Here is a 17,071-nt window from a genome sequence, read left to right on the forward strand (position 1 = left end):
TAAGTTTAACAGAGACTTATTAGTCATGGCCGAGCTAATCACTTTTTGTGTGTTTAAAATGAAGACGACTAAGAAATCAGATATTTATTCACCGTAAAAGTTAATAGGTATTATATAGTTAGTTATTGTTGTGTTACGCTATGGAACCTAGTTTCCCGGACCTTTAACGGATGTCTTCCAACCGGGAACATCTACTAAACTATTTTCAGCGTGTTAGGAAGCCCTGCATCTACAAAGGTCGAATGATAATCTCGTTATCAGTGATCAGCTCTTTGGCAATCTGTTTCCTTGTTTCTCTTCTCTTCGAACAACTTTAGGAACAATCTAATTTGGTTGGTGGATCTCTGGATTTTTTAACTAGCGAGTCGGTTTCGAATCTACGCGGTACCATAAAATATTCCTTGCTCTTTTAGCTGTATGCGTGTTATATAAGACTTATTTTCTACACTTTTAGCTGTCTGTACTTTATAAGAGTGACAGTCAGTTCCGGAACGTAGATGATGGTTTTTAGCTGGCTGTCTTCCCTATATCCAAAAGTTCAAAATAAGAGGCGACTACAGATATTTTTAGTAGCTCATAAAAATAACAACAAAAGCATATACTAATCTCCAAGCACATCGGAAATAAAACAAACGGTACATCATGGAAATTATAAATTCCGTTACATTCAAATTTAATACAATAAATAGCACAATAAACCCTTTATAACATAACTGTAGCAAACTATGAAAACAAACATTTTAACAGGAACAAGAGGTCCACCCTCTATGTTTTTATCATTATCTGGCAGAAGCTTGATGACTTATGTTGTGACAGTCAGTTTCAATGTTTTAAACAAATATAACACTAAACAAGCAAGCTTTATTGTGTTGAAACACCTTTAGTAGAGAATACCGGCGGTGTTAAAACATGTACCATGAACACCTTTAGTAGAGAGTACCGGTGGAATTAAAACATGCATTGGTACTCTCTGTGTCAATCAATATATCTTTATTAATTACGTCCAGTAGTGATTAAGTGTCAACAGGGTATCAAACGTGATGGTTAAGGGATCATGATAATCTCGTGGTTAAAGAACAGAGGTCAAAGTTATCGGCTTAGTATTGAAGTAAAGAAAAAATAATATATTTTTCTAAAGTTTCAGGAGTTACATTTAAAAACATCCTTAATAAACTACGTTTTTATTGTGTTTTTTAAGGGGACTTACAGAACTTGTGACTACTGTGTTGTACGTCATAAAGCCTATACAACAACTATACCTAAAATCATTTAATAAAGCATCTTTAATACTTTGGAAGTATCTTTTTCTGTTAATGGATCGTTTAAATCTAGATAAACTTACCACAGTAAACACACGTACGAGGTCTGTTCAAAAAATACCCGGACTGACGTCATAAAACAAAATGTACTTTGTTTAGAAGTTACAGGCCTGGGACCCCTTCAAAGTACTCTCCTCCCCAACGCACACACTTATCCCAACGGTGTTTCCACTTGTTGAAACAGTCCTGGTACGCTTCTTTTGTAATGTCCTCCAACTCCTTCGTCGCATTTGCCTTAATCTCGGGAATCATCTCAAATCTTCTTCCTTTCAAGGGTCTTTTGAGTTTGGGGAACAAGAAAAAATCGCAAGGAGCAAGGTCAGGTGAGTAGGGGGTGGGTGGGTGGGGAAGAACAGTGATCGGGTGTTTGGCCAAAAACTCACGAGTTCTGAGGCACAAATTTCGCAGCAACGCGGTGCATCTTCAATTTTTCGGTCAAAATCTCGTAACAAGATCCAACTGATATCCCACACTCTTCAGCAAGCTCCCTGACAGTCAGACGTCGATTTGCCCGCACCAGGGTGTTGATTTTGTCGACGTGTGGGTCGTCAGTTGACGTGGAAGGACGTCCAGAACGCTCATCATCTTAAATGGACTGTCGACCATCCTTAAAACGTTCATGTTACTTGAAACATGCCGTACGCTTCATAGCAACATCACCGTAAGTCGTGTTAAGCATAGCAAAAGTTTTAGTCGCAGATTTTCTAAGTTTAACACAAAATTTCACAGCAAGTCGTTGCTCCTTCAGGTCAATCATTCTGAAATCCGCCAAACGAAAAAATCGCACTTCACTTAAAACCGCGTAGCTAATACACAAATGAAGATATCTGCAATCGGGAAATGGCGTCGTAATCAGCTGATCTGTGCAAACCTAGCGACTTCAAGCGGATTCCCCTGGAACCAACTGGAGCCGCGCAATTCAAACAGTCCGCGTATTTTTTGAACAGCCCTCGTATAATGGTTTCAATGGATTCATTTAGTTAAAGTTAGATGGATCTCTGTGACGACCGAAAATATTTGAAAGATGCTAAGGTGTCAGTTGTATCTCTCCGTTAATGTTGGATGGAACCCTGGGTCTTCCGAAAATATTTGAAAGATGCCAACAAAACGTTCGATATTAACACATTTTCATCCAAATTCTTACTTATGTTATTTTTAAACTTTGCAAAGTAACTCTTGTCTTCAGTTTGTTACCTGACATTCAAAGAGTTGATGTAACTATAGAAAATGTGAGTGTAATTCTCGAATTATCATGCAAAACAGACTGCTGTCTTTAGATTGTTACCTGACGTTTACAGTGTTAATATCACATGAGAAAATGTTATAAATGTGTTATTCTTGATTTGTATAAGTGACTGTTAGTTACTTAATGTTTAAGGTGTTAATGTACCAATATTAACTGATGTAAGATTATGGTTTGTCGCTTGACATGTTATAAGAATTCCAATATTCATCTATTCTCAGTTACTCCGTAAAATTCAAATATCTGAATTCGATCTGTATATTTCTAATCAACAGTTTGTGAATAAAGGAGAAAAACAGTCAGAAAAATAAAAACTCGCTCTCGCGTGCCAACTTACCACCATGGTACTATCGAATATACTGGTGTTCATGAAATTATGATAGTTCAAATATCTTACTTTCGACATTCATGTACACCATTCGATACTTTTATCGGGCACTGAAAATACCCCATACACTTCCTTCTTGTTCCCTTGTATCCCCCTAAAAGAAAATACGGTGTCATTGTTAATGTATTCTTGTTTGATTTCAGATTTGTTAGGCGATACGTTTATCAATGACACAATGTAACAAAATTTTTACTTTTTCTTGTTCCTGGGCAGAAAGTGTTATTTCACAATTGCTTATTTCTAAAGTAAATGGAAAAGACCTATTTTTCTCTTCAAATTTTGTTTTTGTGACCTGGAAGCGTATAATGAAAACATGATGGGAGACTATTTGGGAATGATACGTGAAAGTGATTTACATTACAATCGCAAATCTCGAAAAACTACTCACTTCTAAACATTTTTGTATAACTTTAGTATAAATACATGTAAATCTTGATTCATATGTTGTTTTATTCAGACCCTATGTAAATAAAAATGTGCAAATTTGCCCGTTTTTACATAGAAAATAGATTAATTTCTAAATTTCATTTTCCAGGTCACAAAAGCAAAGTTTGAAGTGAATAATGGCCATTTTCTGTACTTTTACGACACAAGCAATTAAGAAATAACACATACTATCCAGGAACAAAATTTGTGTTAGCTGCAAAGAAGACATAACAGCTCTATACAACAGACATTTATCTGTTTCTCTTTTGTTTAAGGCAGAGGACTTGAGTCTATCTTCCTACGTAACTATTGACTGGCTGGAAGGTAGCGAAGTGCCTTACCACTAATCGTCCACGCTCAGGAGTTGTCTGTAACTCTTATAACGCACCAACATCTGAAATTACGAGGAATATATTGTGTTATCTCAAAGATTAGAACCAGACTCGAAAACTCCCCGCTCTACCCTACGGCCAACCTGCGCCCGGGCTCTATCAAAGGGCCAACCTGCGCCTCTTAAGAAATAACAAAATTAGCCTGGATTTTGCTGATCACGAGAGAAAGGCGGCACTTATGTGATAAGTTGTCCACTTGAAACGTAGATTTGTAAGAACTTCCAACCAGAGCCATTAATAATGTTGATACCGATAGAGTAAGTATATCAAAACGATAGAAGTAGTGTTGCTCGTTCGTACGTTTTTATCTTAGATATGACACATACTGCAGTTATTTATAAAAGAGACACAGCTTTCAATTACTGTAGAAAATATCTATCTATCATTAATACCATAAACTAGGTTTTAGTTTGAACAATAAAGTATTTCAATTTTTAATTTATGGAATCTATTTTATATCTATTGTTTAAAAACAATATTAGGTTCTCCATCCTGCCGGTGGCTCAGCGGTAAACATGAGGACTAATAATGGGTATTCGATCTCTATGAAGGTCACAGTGCATATATATAACTTTAAAGCTTTGAGAATTGCCCGGCATGGCCTAGCGCGTAAGGCGTGCGACTCATAATCCTAGGGTCGCGGGTTCGCGCCCCCGTCGCGCTAAACATGCTCGCCCTCCCAGCCGTGGGGGTGTATAATGTGACGGTCAATCCCACTATTCGTTGGTAAAGAGTAGCCCCAGAGTTGGCGGTGGGTGGTGGTGATGACTAGTTGCCTTCCTTCTAGTCTTACACTGCTAAATTAGGGACGGCTAGCACAGATAGCCCTCGAGTTGCTTTGTGCGAAATTTCCAAACAAACAAACAAATAAAGCTTTGAGTTTAACAAAAGACAAACAAAACATTCAAGTAATAAAATTTAGAAAAGTAAACACGAATAGATTATGTTTTATCATTGATAGAAGGTGTAAATAAATTAATTGAAAACACCGGTAGGTGTCGCTTGTGCAGGCAGATGGGTGTGCATAAAACATACTCAAACCACTAACTTACACATTTATGTGTATAAAACATACTTACTTAAAAGTGTTTAAAAAAAGACCTCGTGCATACAGCTTTCGGTGGAAATTGCAAACTTTTTATCCATCGTGCCGGATATACTTTCGGACTTCCTAGTGTGGCTTCTTCACAAACTTCCGTTTTCCTGTTATTTCTGCTTAAGTCTCAGCGTGTAAAAAACAAAAGTTTGTTATTTCTCGATTTTCATCACCATTTTAAAAACTTCACGTTTTTCAATGTTATTATTGACGTATTCTAAGTGTTGTTTTTTCTTAAAGTAACCTAAAATTACGTTCCTTATAGGCATTGCCATAGTAGTTAAGCCTATTTTAGACTACTAGGACTAACTGACGCGCACAGGATTTTCACGCGTCCACTACCTCGGTATTTTAAAATCTTCTGTTTTGTCCAGTTTTGAAGTGTAAAAATAATAAATGTTATCAATTAACGGGATAAGTAACACGTAACGCTATCTTATTATTCTGTCTAGTGGGATAAGTAACACGTAACCCTATCTCATTATCCTGGCTAATTGGATAAGTAATACCTAACCCTATCTCGTTATTCAGTCTAGTGTCCCACACTTCTTTTATGTAAAATTGTTAGAGCATGCGTGAGAGAAAGCAGGGTTTTAACCTATATCTTTAGGGATATGATATCTTCTACGTTTCTCTAATAACTCATCAAGTTATCAAAGTTATCCTAAATCTGCTTGTTCTGTTAATGTTTTATGACAATGAATCTTTAGCCTTCTGGACGTGAGGAATATTCTTTTATGTTATATGAACGTTTACTCTCTTCCCTAATGATATCTTTTTCACTCGAGTCCACTTTAAAACTTCTAATGTTAATATTAAAAATAAAGAATGCTGATCTCTTAATTGTCAATTTTCTAAATACTTGAGGCATTTGGCCATCGGTCTGGCATGGCCATGTGGGTTAAGGCGTTCAACTCGTAATATGAAAGTCGTGGGTTCGAATCCCTGTTGCACCAAACATGCTCGCTCTATCAGCCGCGGGGACGTTATAATTTGACGGTCAATCCCATTATTCGTTGATAAAAGAGTAGCCCAAGAATTGTCGGTGGGTGGTGATGACTAGCCGCCCTCTCTCTAGTCTTACACTGCTAAATTAGGGGCGGCTAGCGCAGATAGTGCTCGTGTAGCTTTGCACGAAATTAAAAAAACAAACAAACATTTGGCCCTCAGTGGTAAGTCTGGGGACTTCTACGCTAAAATCGAGTTTCGATCCCCGTGGTGGGCATAGCACAGATATTCTTTTGCGTGTGTGTGTTTTCTTATAGCAAAGCCACATCGGGCTATCTGCTGAGTCCACCGAGGGGAATCGAACCCCTGATTTTAGCGTTGTAAATCCGTAGACGTATCGCTGTATCAGCGGGGGACATTCCTTTGTGCTTTGCTACAGACAAACGTATTGTTACTGATATATTCTTGATGTTTCTTATTTTACGAGTCTAATATTTTATTAGAACCTCCAGTATGTATAAAGTATTATTAAGGCTTCATACGTTTTAAGACATGTAATATACATTTTTTTACGTTTAGTTATGGCTTCTCTTGGTTTCATATATTGTGTTTTAGTTTTTTTGTGGGATCTGCTTTATTGTCTTGCTTTGTATGTTTCTCCTTCACTCTGAACGTGTGAATGTATGCACAGCGTTTAACGAGCAAAACTGATTGAACCATCTCTGAGAACTAGAGTATGACACCACGTGAAAGTTTATCGTACATGTTATAAGACCACACACGTGTTCTGTTACTAATTCTATTCTTCTTCTTTGCCTGTACATTGAAGTTATTCTATTCTAAAATGACACATTAAAGACTGAGTGTTATATACGTTATATCATCCCTATAATTACACGAAAACTAGGTTGAAGAACTAAGACATTATGTAAACAAAAGTGCACCTAATATTTACAGCTTCGTTAGTGTATTATGTTCAGTAAATGAACACGTGCATACATATTGTTCATATTTATAATCACCACAACCCCAGTAGCAAGTCTCAATATTCATAGCAATACAAAAACCGAGTTTCGATACCCCTGGTGGATACGGCACAGGTGGCTCATTGTCTAGCTTTGCGCTTAATAACAAACAAACTGATCCAAGCTTATGAAACTAGATATTGTTAACTTGTTTTAGGCTATCTCCGCTAGTCATTCCTAATATTGAAGTGATAAAGAGGAAGGCAGCTAGTCAACACCATCCTCCGTCAATTATGGGGCAACTCTTTGACCAACGAATAGTGGAATTAATTGAAGCATTATAACACTACCTCGGCTGAAAGGGCAAACATGTTTGTCTACAGGATTCGAACCCACGATTCCGTAAAGTGATAGTTCGAACGATCAGGACAGGTCAGTTTCTCCGATTGCAAAATCTGTAGGTTCCGTCGTCTTTGTTTACTGTTCTGATTCGATTTAATTGGTAAACCTACGACACCGCTAGAATAAAATACATGTTTTTACTACTGTGTATTTATAGTATCCATATACAATATGTACAGAAATTTTATTACAGTCTAAAAACGCATCGTCAAAAGACACTCACTGGTCGAAATATAGAATAGATTTTTAGAGAAATATAACCACCAAGAATCTATAAATACATTCGTTAAGCTGTCTGGATATCAACTGTCGCTACAATCGAACATAAAATGAAAGATTAATGAAGCTTTGAATAAGACGTTATTTATTGTCGATTGTCTGGTTCTAGAATACAAGAATGATCGAGCTAACTGACAAATCTTAGGTCGAGTGTACGTGGCTGTCAGATAAGTTTAATAAGGAAAATAATCGGATAAATCTGATTATCAAGAAACTTAAAGTTGAGTTGTAATTCATCAACAATTATAAAAACATAACCCGACTTCTGTTGTTGTTATTTTATCAGGACATGGCTGAAATTTCGCGATTGTTAAAAATGTTGTTTGTGTGTTGAATGTTTTGGAGTTTCAGATTCACGTTTAGAGTAATATGTGAATTAACTTATCCTAGTTTTTAAATTATCTCAGTCAGATTTAGGAGGTTTTAGGTTGAGGTTTAGTGATTTGTAATTTTCCCTGTGAAATTATGATGTCAGAGAACACTTACAGATAGCAAATGATAAAATGAAAATAGTTGAACTGAAATGACTTTTAAATTAGACTTGTGTTGATATAATAATCTCTTTCCCGAGTCATTACGAAAATTTTGAAACTGGGAGGGAAATTATTTTTATAAAATACAACAATAATATAAACATACTTAATAGAATCGCCTTTCTTTTATTTCTTAATTAAAAAATAATATCTCTTTCAACATTTCTTCTTGAAGAAGAATTAGATCAGTTATTATCTACAATATTTATAGACGCTGACAAGTTTTTCTTAAGATATAAAATAACAGATTACATCATAAGTTTTAGAATTAAGTGATGTATCAAAATCAACAATAACGTTTCTTATAATAAACAAAGTAGTAAATATTGTTAAAACACTGTGAAAGTTTTCGAATAACGAAAATAGAATATGAGAGAAAAGAGGGTAAATATCTAGAGAGAAAATTTAAGTAGGACAGTTTAACCCACTTAATGAAATTAAATTATTTGAATGATTTGTTTTTATGTTTTTTGAATTTCCTGCAAAGCTACTCGAGGGCTATCTGCGCTAACCGTCCTTAATTTAGCAGTGTAAGACTAGAGGGAAGGTAGCTAGTCATCACCACCCACTGCCAACTCTTGGGTTAGTTTTTTACCAACGAATATTGGGATTGATCGTAACTTTATAACGGCTGAAAGGGCGAGCATGTTAAGTGCGACGGGGATTCAAACCCGCGACTCTCAGATTACGAGTCGAACGCCTTAACCAACTATTTGAATGGAAGAGAAGCTATTGTGAAACAAAACTGATGGACCTAATAAAGTTACACATATTTATCAGTATAAATTTACAGAAATAGATTGTCTTAATAAATCGAGTCAAAATAAGTAAATATTGCTAGACGAATCGGATAAAAAAAAAACTTTGTCGGAAGACAGAAAATTATGCAAATAAATCAATCACATAAGTATAGAATGATGGAAAACTAAGTACTGTTCTTCCATAAAGAACGAGAGATATTTGTTAGGATCAAAACAATGTTTTTGATGATTTGTCAAGTGCAAAGTTACACAACGAAGTTTCTATGTTGTCCCCGCTACGGTTATATGCTGTACGAGGGCTGTTCAAAAAATACGCGGACTGTTTCAATTGCGCGGCTCCAGTTGGTTATTTTTTTCTTGTTCCCCAAACTCAAAAGACCCTTGAAAGGAGGAAGATTTGAGACGATTCCCGAGATTAAGGCAAATGCGACGAAGGAGCTGGAGGACATTACAAAAGAAGCGTACCAGGACTGTTTCAACAAGTGGAAACACCGTTGGGATAAGTGTGTGCGTTGGGGAGGAGAATACTTTGAAGGAGTCCCAGACCTGTAACTTCTAAATAAAGTACATTTTGTTTTATGACGTCAGTCTGCGTATTTTTTGAACAGCCCTCGTATGTCTACAGACTTAACCACCGTGCAGTGGTGCAGGGTTAGGCTGAGAAATGATTTTTTTATCTACATTACTAAAAACTTTAATGGTATAGACACCCTTCGTACTGTGAGTTGTACTGTTTTAAACGGTAGTTTCACATTTGCGGCTAAAAAAAGTAATATTTTAAGAAATAGAGCTGTAACCTTCCAGTATGGGAAGCTTTAAAATTAATGTTCCAAACACGTAAAGAACGGACTTAATGAACTGTTGTTAATCAATACGATTTTTCTCAACGAGAACGAGATTCTATGAGATCTACCACGCGTCACTTAGATCAGCGAACGAAAAAGCACATGTTTGTTTGTAATTAAGCCCAAAGCTATACAATGGGCTAACCTGAATTTTTATAAATTCTCAGGCTTGCTTCCAAACCAACAGGAGGTGAGACGGGGGGGGGGGGCAAATGAGCCTATGAAGCCGAATCCAAGAATGTGACGTCAGGTTATGAAGTTTGCACGTGTACTTTTCTGAAGTATGAAATAATACGTAATTTCAACAACAAAATGTAAAAAACGTAAACTACAGAATAGATTTGTACTGTATTACAGTATAGAAACAGGCTGTTCCACAGTATAGACTTACGTTGTATTACAGGATAGAAATAGTCTGTTTTACAGTATAAACATACACTGTATTACAGTATAGAAACAGGCTGTTTTACAATATAAACATACACTGTATTACAATATAGAAACAGGCTGTTTTACAATATAAACATACACTGTATTACAATATAGAAACAGGCTGTTTTACAGTATAAACATACACTGTATTACAGTATAGAAACAGGCTGTTTTACAGTATAAACATACACTGTATTACAATATAGAAACAGGCTGTTTTACAGTATAAACATACACTGTATTACAGTATAGAAACAGGCTGTTTTACAGTATAAACATACACTGTATTACAGTATAGAAACAGGCTGTTTTACAATATAAACATACACTGTATTACAATATAGAAACAGGCTGTTTTACAGTATAAACATACACTGTATTACAGTATAGAAACAGGCTGTTTTACAGTATAAACATACACTGTATTACAGTATAGAAACAGGCTGTTTTACAGTATAAACATACACTGTATTACAATATAGAAACAGGCTGTTCCACAGTATAGACTTACGTTGTATTACAGGATAGAAATAGTCTGTTTTACAGTATAAACATACACTGTATTACAGTATAGAAACAGGCTGTTTTACAATATAAACATACACTGTATTACAATATAGAAACAGGCTGTTTTACAGTATAAACATACACTGTATTACAGTATAGAAACAGGCTGTTTTACAGTATAAACATACACTGTATTACAATATAGAAACAGGCTGTTTTACAGTATAAACATACACTGTATTACAATATAGAAACAGGCTGTTTTACAGTATAAACATACACTGTATTACAGTATAGAAACAGGCTGTTTTACAATATAAACATACACTGTATTACAGTATAGAAACAGGCTGTTTTACAGTATAAACATACACTGTATTATAGTATAGAAACAGGCTGTTTTACAATATAAACATATACTGTATTATAGTATAGAAACAGGCTGTTTTACAGTATAAACATACACTGTATTACAGTATAGAAACAGGCTGTTTTACAGTATAAACATACACTGTATTACAGTATAGAAACAGGCTGTTTTACAGTATAAACATACACTGTATTACAGTATAGAAACAGGCTGTTTTACAGTATAAACATACACTGTATTACAAAATAGAAACAGGCTGTTTTACAGTATAAACATACACTGTATTACAAAATAGAAACAGGCTGTTTTACAGTATAAACATACACTGTATTACAAAATAGAAACAGGCTGTTTTACAGTATAAACATACACTGTATTATAGTATAGAAACAGGCTGTTTTACAGTATAAACATACACTGTATTATAGTATAGAAACAGGCTGTTTTACAGTATAAACATACACTGTATTATAGTATAGAAACAGGCTGTTTTACAGTATAAACATACACTGTATTACAGTATAGAAACAGGCTGTTTTACAGTATAAACATACACTGGATTACAGTATAGAAACAGGCTGTTTTACAGTATAAACATACACTGGATTACAGTATAGAAACAGGCTGTTTTACAATATAAACATACACTGTATTACAATATAGAAACAGGCTGCTCCACAGTATAGACTTACGTTGTATTACAGTATAGAAATAGTCTGTTTTACAGTCTAAACATACGTTGTATTACAGAATAGAAATAGTCTGTTTTACAGTCTAAACATACACTGTATTACAATATAGAAACAGACTGTTCCACAGTATAGACTTACGTTGTATTACAGTGTAGAAACAGGCTGTTTTACAATATAGATATACACTGGATTACAGTATAGAAGAAGGCTGTTTTACAATATAGATATATACTGTATTACAGTATAGAAACAGGCTGTTTTACAGTATAGATATACACTGGATTACTGTATAGAAATAGTCTGTTTTACAATATAGATATACACTGCATTACAATACAGAAACAGGCTGTTTTACAATACAAACATACACTGTATTACAATGTAGAAACAGGCTGTTTTACAGCATAGATATACACTGTACTACAGTATAGAAATAGCTGTTTTAAAGTATAGATATACACTGGATTACAGTATAGAAACAGGCTGTTTTACAGTATAGATATACACTGTATTACAATACAGAAACAGGCTGTTTTACAGTATAGATATACACTGTATTATAATACAGAAACAGGCTGTTTTACAGTATAGATATACACTGTATTACAATACAGAAACAGGCTGTTTTACAGTATAGATATACACTGTATTACAATACAGAAACAGGCTGTTTTACAGTATAGATATACACTGTTTTACAATACAAACATACACTGTATTACAATGTAGAAACAGGTTGTTTTACAGCATAGATATACACTGTACTACAGTATAGAGTAGGTTGTTTTACAGAACATTGACATATATTGTATTACAGTATAGAAATAGGCTGTTTTACAGCATAGACATACACTGTTTTACAGCATAGACATAGGCTGTTTTACAGTATAGAAATGGGCTGTTTTACAGTATAGAAATGGGCTGTTTTACAGTATACACATACACTGTATTACAGTATACACATACACTGTATTACAGTATACATATACACTGTATTACAATATAGAAACAAGCTGTTTTACAGTATAGATATACACTGTATTACAGTATAGAAATGGGCTGTTTTATAGCATAGATATACACTATATTACAGTATAGAAATAGGTTGTGTTATAGTATAAAGATACATTGTATTATAATATTTAAATGGGTATAAAGATACATTGTATTGTAATATTTAATTGGGTATAAAGATACATTGTATTATAATATTTAATTGGGTATAAAGATACATTGTATATTATAATATTTAAATGGGTATAAAGATACATTGTATTATAATATTTAAATGGGTATAAAGATACATTGTATTATAATATTTAAATGGGTATAAAGATACATTGTATTATAATATTTAAATGGGTATAAAGATACATTGTATTATAATATTTAAATGGGTATAAAGATACATTGTATTACAGTATAGACATAAATTATATTATAATATTGAAATACACTGTATTACAGTACACAGATACAGTGTATTACAATATTATAGTACAGCTAATTGTTTATTGATATTAAAAACCGGTGTTGCTAGGATGTAACATGTATGTGCTCTTACATTTATTAAGGAAAAAATATATACTAATGAAATTTATATACAAACAACTGCTAACAGGTATAATTCTTCTAGTTATAATGAAACCAACATTTTCTTTTATACACAAACAATCAGAATACGTTTAAAATGTCAAGTTTCAGATGTATTGATGGGTTTAATTTAAACGGCTGATTTCTTACTATGTTTCTCCTAACTGAGATTTTTGTTACAGCATTTACAATACTGTCAGCTTTGGCGTTTCATAGACCACAAGGTTTCTTATATACCTCTATTAAAAATGATCAATGCACTGTTGCTAGGATACTGTACAGCCTTCTGGTATGTCGCTTTTCTAGAAATTACTAATTTGGACAAATGAATGCATTTTACAAAATCTGCTAAGGTTACGGCGTAAAAACCACCAAAATACCGTTGCTGTGATACACATCTTAGGCTAAAAATATGGTTGTTTTTCTAAAAATTCATAGTTTGAAGAAGTGAATATTCAATGAGAATTCTGTGATATGTAATGATCGACAAATCGAGTTACCACTTCGTGATTTACCTGTTGCTATGTACATACAAACATTTGTAAAGTAATGGTTTATGAGGTAAGTGAAACAATCGTCTGCTGTCTCAACAATATGCTCTTCCAGGTTTACGCCTCGCTCCCCTTTTCCCTCGGCAAAACGGTCATGTTGTAATATGTTCAAGCAAATAATAAGAAATTTATTAAACTTTAAAATTTATTTATCAAATTTTTTATTGAGGCTTCATTGCAATTTGAACTCTCACGTTTATCTCACGTGTTTTTAATGAAAAGAGTAATTATAATTCATTCACTGTAATACAGGTTAAGCAAAAACACCTAAGTATTAACTATTTCTTCTCGATGCTTAAATAATTATAATTTGATACGCCATCAAAATAAGATTTTTTTTCTTATTTAAAACAATTTTTCACATGTCTTGGTAGGGCAATATGAACCGCTTATAGACAATAACTTACATTTCGCAACCCTGAACTGTATAGCTTGTAGTTTATCATTAGTCACTAAAGGTCCGTAACCCTGAATTGTATATCTTGTAGTTTATCAGTTGTTACTAAAGCTCTGTAACCCTGAATTTTATACCTTGTAGTTTATCAGTGGTCACTAAGGGGCCGTAACCTTGTACTTTATACCTTGAAGTTCATCAGTCATTAGGTTCAGGTTCTGAATTTTACCAGTAATAATGACACATTAACTGTTTCCTCTACAAATGGGACGATGTTTAAAATTTCATCACTCGAAATTATTGGATTTATTTATCCAGTAATTCTCACTTTTTATACCCAACGAAGAATGGAAACATCCCGAGTTATTATCGAATCAATGTTTGAGCTTTTCTGTCTTTGTTTGATTGGCTTACGTTCTTAAAGGAATTAAAATCAAATTTATTTGATTGGCTCACACTGTGAAATGTGGTACAATCAAATTTCTTTGAATGGATTACGTCTTAAAATATTTTTGTTTCAGTTTCTGATTAAATGATTTAAAATGTGAAACAGTCCACATCGATTGGTCCTCATGGTGGTCCTTAAACGCATAATCATACTTTTTTGTTGCGTAAAAAAAAGTGTTCTGTTTAACTTACCCGTTTCACTTGCGGAGACACTTGTTTTCAACCATGCCGATGTCCTGTGTTGACCGAAAAGAATTATTACTCGGGGCAACGTTACTTTCACTTCGACGACTAGCAGAAACTGAGATTGGACAGCATGCACAAAAGAGAGAAAGTAGGGTTTCCTTGAATGCCTCTCTGAAGTCTCTGTTGAAGTAGGCGTAGATGATGGGGTTCAGAGAAGAATTAAAGTACCCAATCCAGAAGAGAGTGTCCACAACGATATCAGGACAGTAGCAAGCCTCTCCACACATTGCCATCGATACGTACCACAGGAAGAAAGGCAACCAGCACAGGATGAAAGCACCCATGATAATACCTAAGGTCTTGGCTGCTTTATGTTCCCGTTTCAGCTTAATGAGGTGACGTTTGGTAGGAGTGGAATGGCCACTCTCGGGATCATCACACTGAGAATATCTCTGATGGGGCATGGAGTTCATTTCTTCAGTTGCAGTATGGTCGGCACTGGGTCGGGGGTACATCCCAGGCTGTGTTTTCAGCAACGTCTTTTCCTGTTTTGAGGCTTCCAGGAAGATCTTCCAGTAGGTGAAGACCATGATGAAGCAAGGAATCCAGAACGACACACTGGACGAGATGATGGCGTAAGGTTTGTTCACTACGAAATAGCAGTCCTCAGGATGGCTTTCTTTAAATTTCAGATGGTCCACTGTTGTGTACCATCCTAGGAAGATGGGAATGAAGGAAATCAAGGCAGAAGAGACCCAAACGCACAAGAGCATGATGGCCACGGCTCGGCCAGTCAGTTTGTTGGGGTATTCTAAGGGTTTGATGATGGCGTAATATCGGTCCACACTGATGCAACACAAATGCATGATAGAAGCTGTGGAGAATAAGACGTCACAGGAATTCCAGAAATCGCAAGTAATGGGGTCAAACACCCATCTACCGGTAATCTTAACACTGGCGTTGAAAGTCATGGCTAAAAGTGCCACAAGGGTGTCGGCAAAGGCGAGGGACACAATGAAGTAATTGGTGGTTATACGCAGCTTGCGGTGGCGGAAGACGCTGATGATGACGAGGGTGTTGCCGAACACAGCAGCAAGCATGATGACTATCATCACGGATGATTTAAGAACTAAAAGGAAGACGTTGTCCCACGTTTCGGGGCGCGACACCACGTCGGTATCGTTTTTCGTGTTGGTCAAAACAGAACTGTTCAGATAAACGTGAACAAAAGCACTAGCGCGATCGTCGTCCGTCATAGTGTTTACCAATATTTTAAGCCTATTTTCCCATGCCCAGTCCAAGAAATTAAGGATAACTCTACGTGTTAGCTGTTCCAAGGAGCAGCCGCTCTTCAGGCGCACCAAAGTAATATTGGTCTGCTAGTACAAGTTTCGTGGTTTCCTGTCGCTACGAGCGTGCTACTAAGCCGCGCGCTCTCTCTCACGTGGAAGAAACGAAGCATTTCGAACAGGACAAATAACACGACCCCCCCCCCCCACACACACACACACACTCACTTACTTACATATATTTGAGTGCAAGCCAATCCAGAAGTAAAAATGTCCACCTATCTACTATAGGCGTGAACGTCGGAAGGCGGAGTCTTTAACTAAATTTTTACACACACACACACACATGTAAATAAAAACGTTTTCTGTATTCCCATTACTCGATGACGTAACACAGAAATGACTTTTTATTGGATTACTCACATGTAAGGTGACACAGAATAAATACGCAGTTTCCTTGCGCTGCCGTGTTTATTTCAGAGATGGGTAGAGATGTTTAATATAAAATATTTAAATAATATAATTCTTAATGAATACCTTCAGTAATGGTGATCTATGTGGTCTTGAAACACATAAAAGTGCCAGTTAAGCTTTCACACGGTGCTAATTTTGACTTGGTGCTATGTTTAACATTGGGCTTTCTGACAATTTTTTTAACTCGCATATATATTTAAATAATCCAACGAAAGACGAATGTTCACGTGCTGCCTGATGGGACTTGTCGTGAGACGCCAATACCCCTCCCCAGTAACCTTTAAATAAAGTAAGTCCTAGATTGAGAGTGTTTTGAATTTAGCTGGTTTCAGCTCTCGAGATTGGTTCAAGTAGTGTTATGCTCTAATTCGCATAGTTAAGATTTAATTTGGCTCAAGGTGACAACATGAGCGATTTGGCGTAAGTAACACTGATTAAAGGTAAAACAACTTCAAGTTGCAACAACTCCTAGTGCCACTTGAAGTGAGCTCCACTCGCTTATTAGTGTCGAAATACAAGATCTTCCTTGAATACGGAGT

General features: G+C 35.4%; 1 protein-coding gene across 3 annotated transcripts in view; it reads right to left on the bottom strand.

Annotated features, from left to right (window-relative positions):
• The window catches only part of LOC143257350 (octopamine receptor beta-2R-like), a 101,369-nt gene extending 84,938 nt beyond the window's left edge, over positions 1–16,431 (bottom strand). For 2 of the 3 annotated variants that reach the window (XM_076515893.1, XM_076515891.1), the window contains exon 1: positions 14,776–16,430. In XM_076515893.1, the coding sequence (XP_076372008.1) occupies positions 14,781–16,025 (1,245 nt within the window). In that variant the 5' untranslated portion in view covers positions 16,026–16,430 and the 3' untranslated portion in view covers positions 14,776–14,780. Of the gene's footprint in view, positions 1–14,775 lie in introns of all 3 variants that reach the window. The other variant, XM_076515892.1, reaches the window with a different exon arrangement.
• Between the last annotated feature and the right edge of the window lie 640 nt (positions 16,432–17,071).

The sequence above is a fragment of the Tachypleus tridentatus genome, chromosome 7 (assembly GCF_004210375.1).
Source record: "Tachypleus tridentatus isolate NWPU-2018 chromosome 7, ASM421037v1, whole genome shotgun sequence".
Classification (NCBI taxonomy): Eukaryota; Metazoa; Arthropoda; class Merostomata; order Xiphosura; family Limulidae; genus Tachypleus; species Tachypleus tridentatus.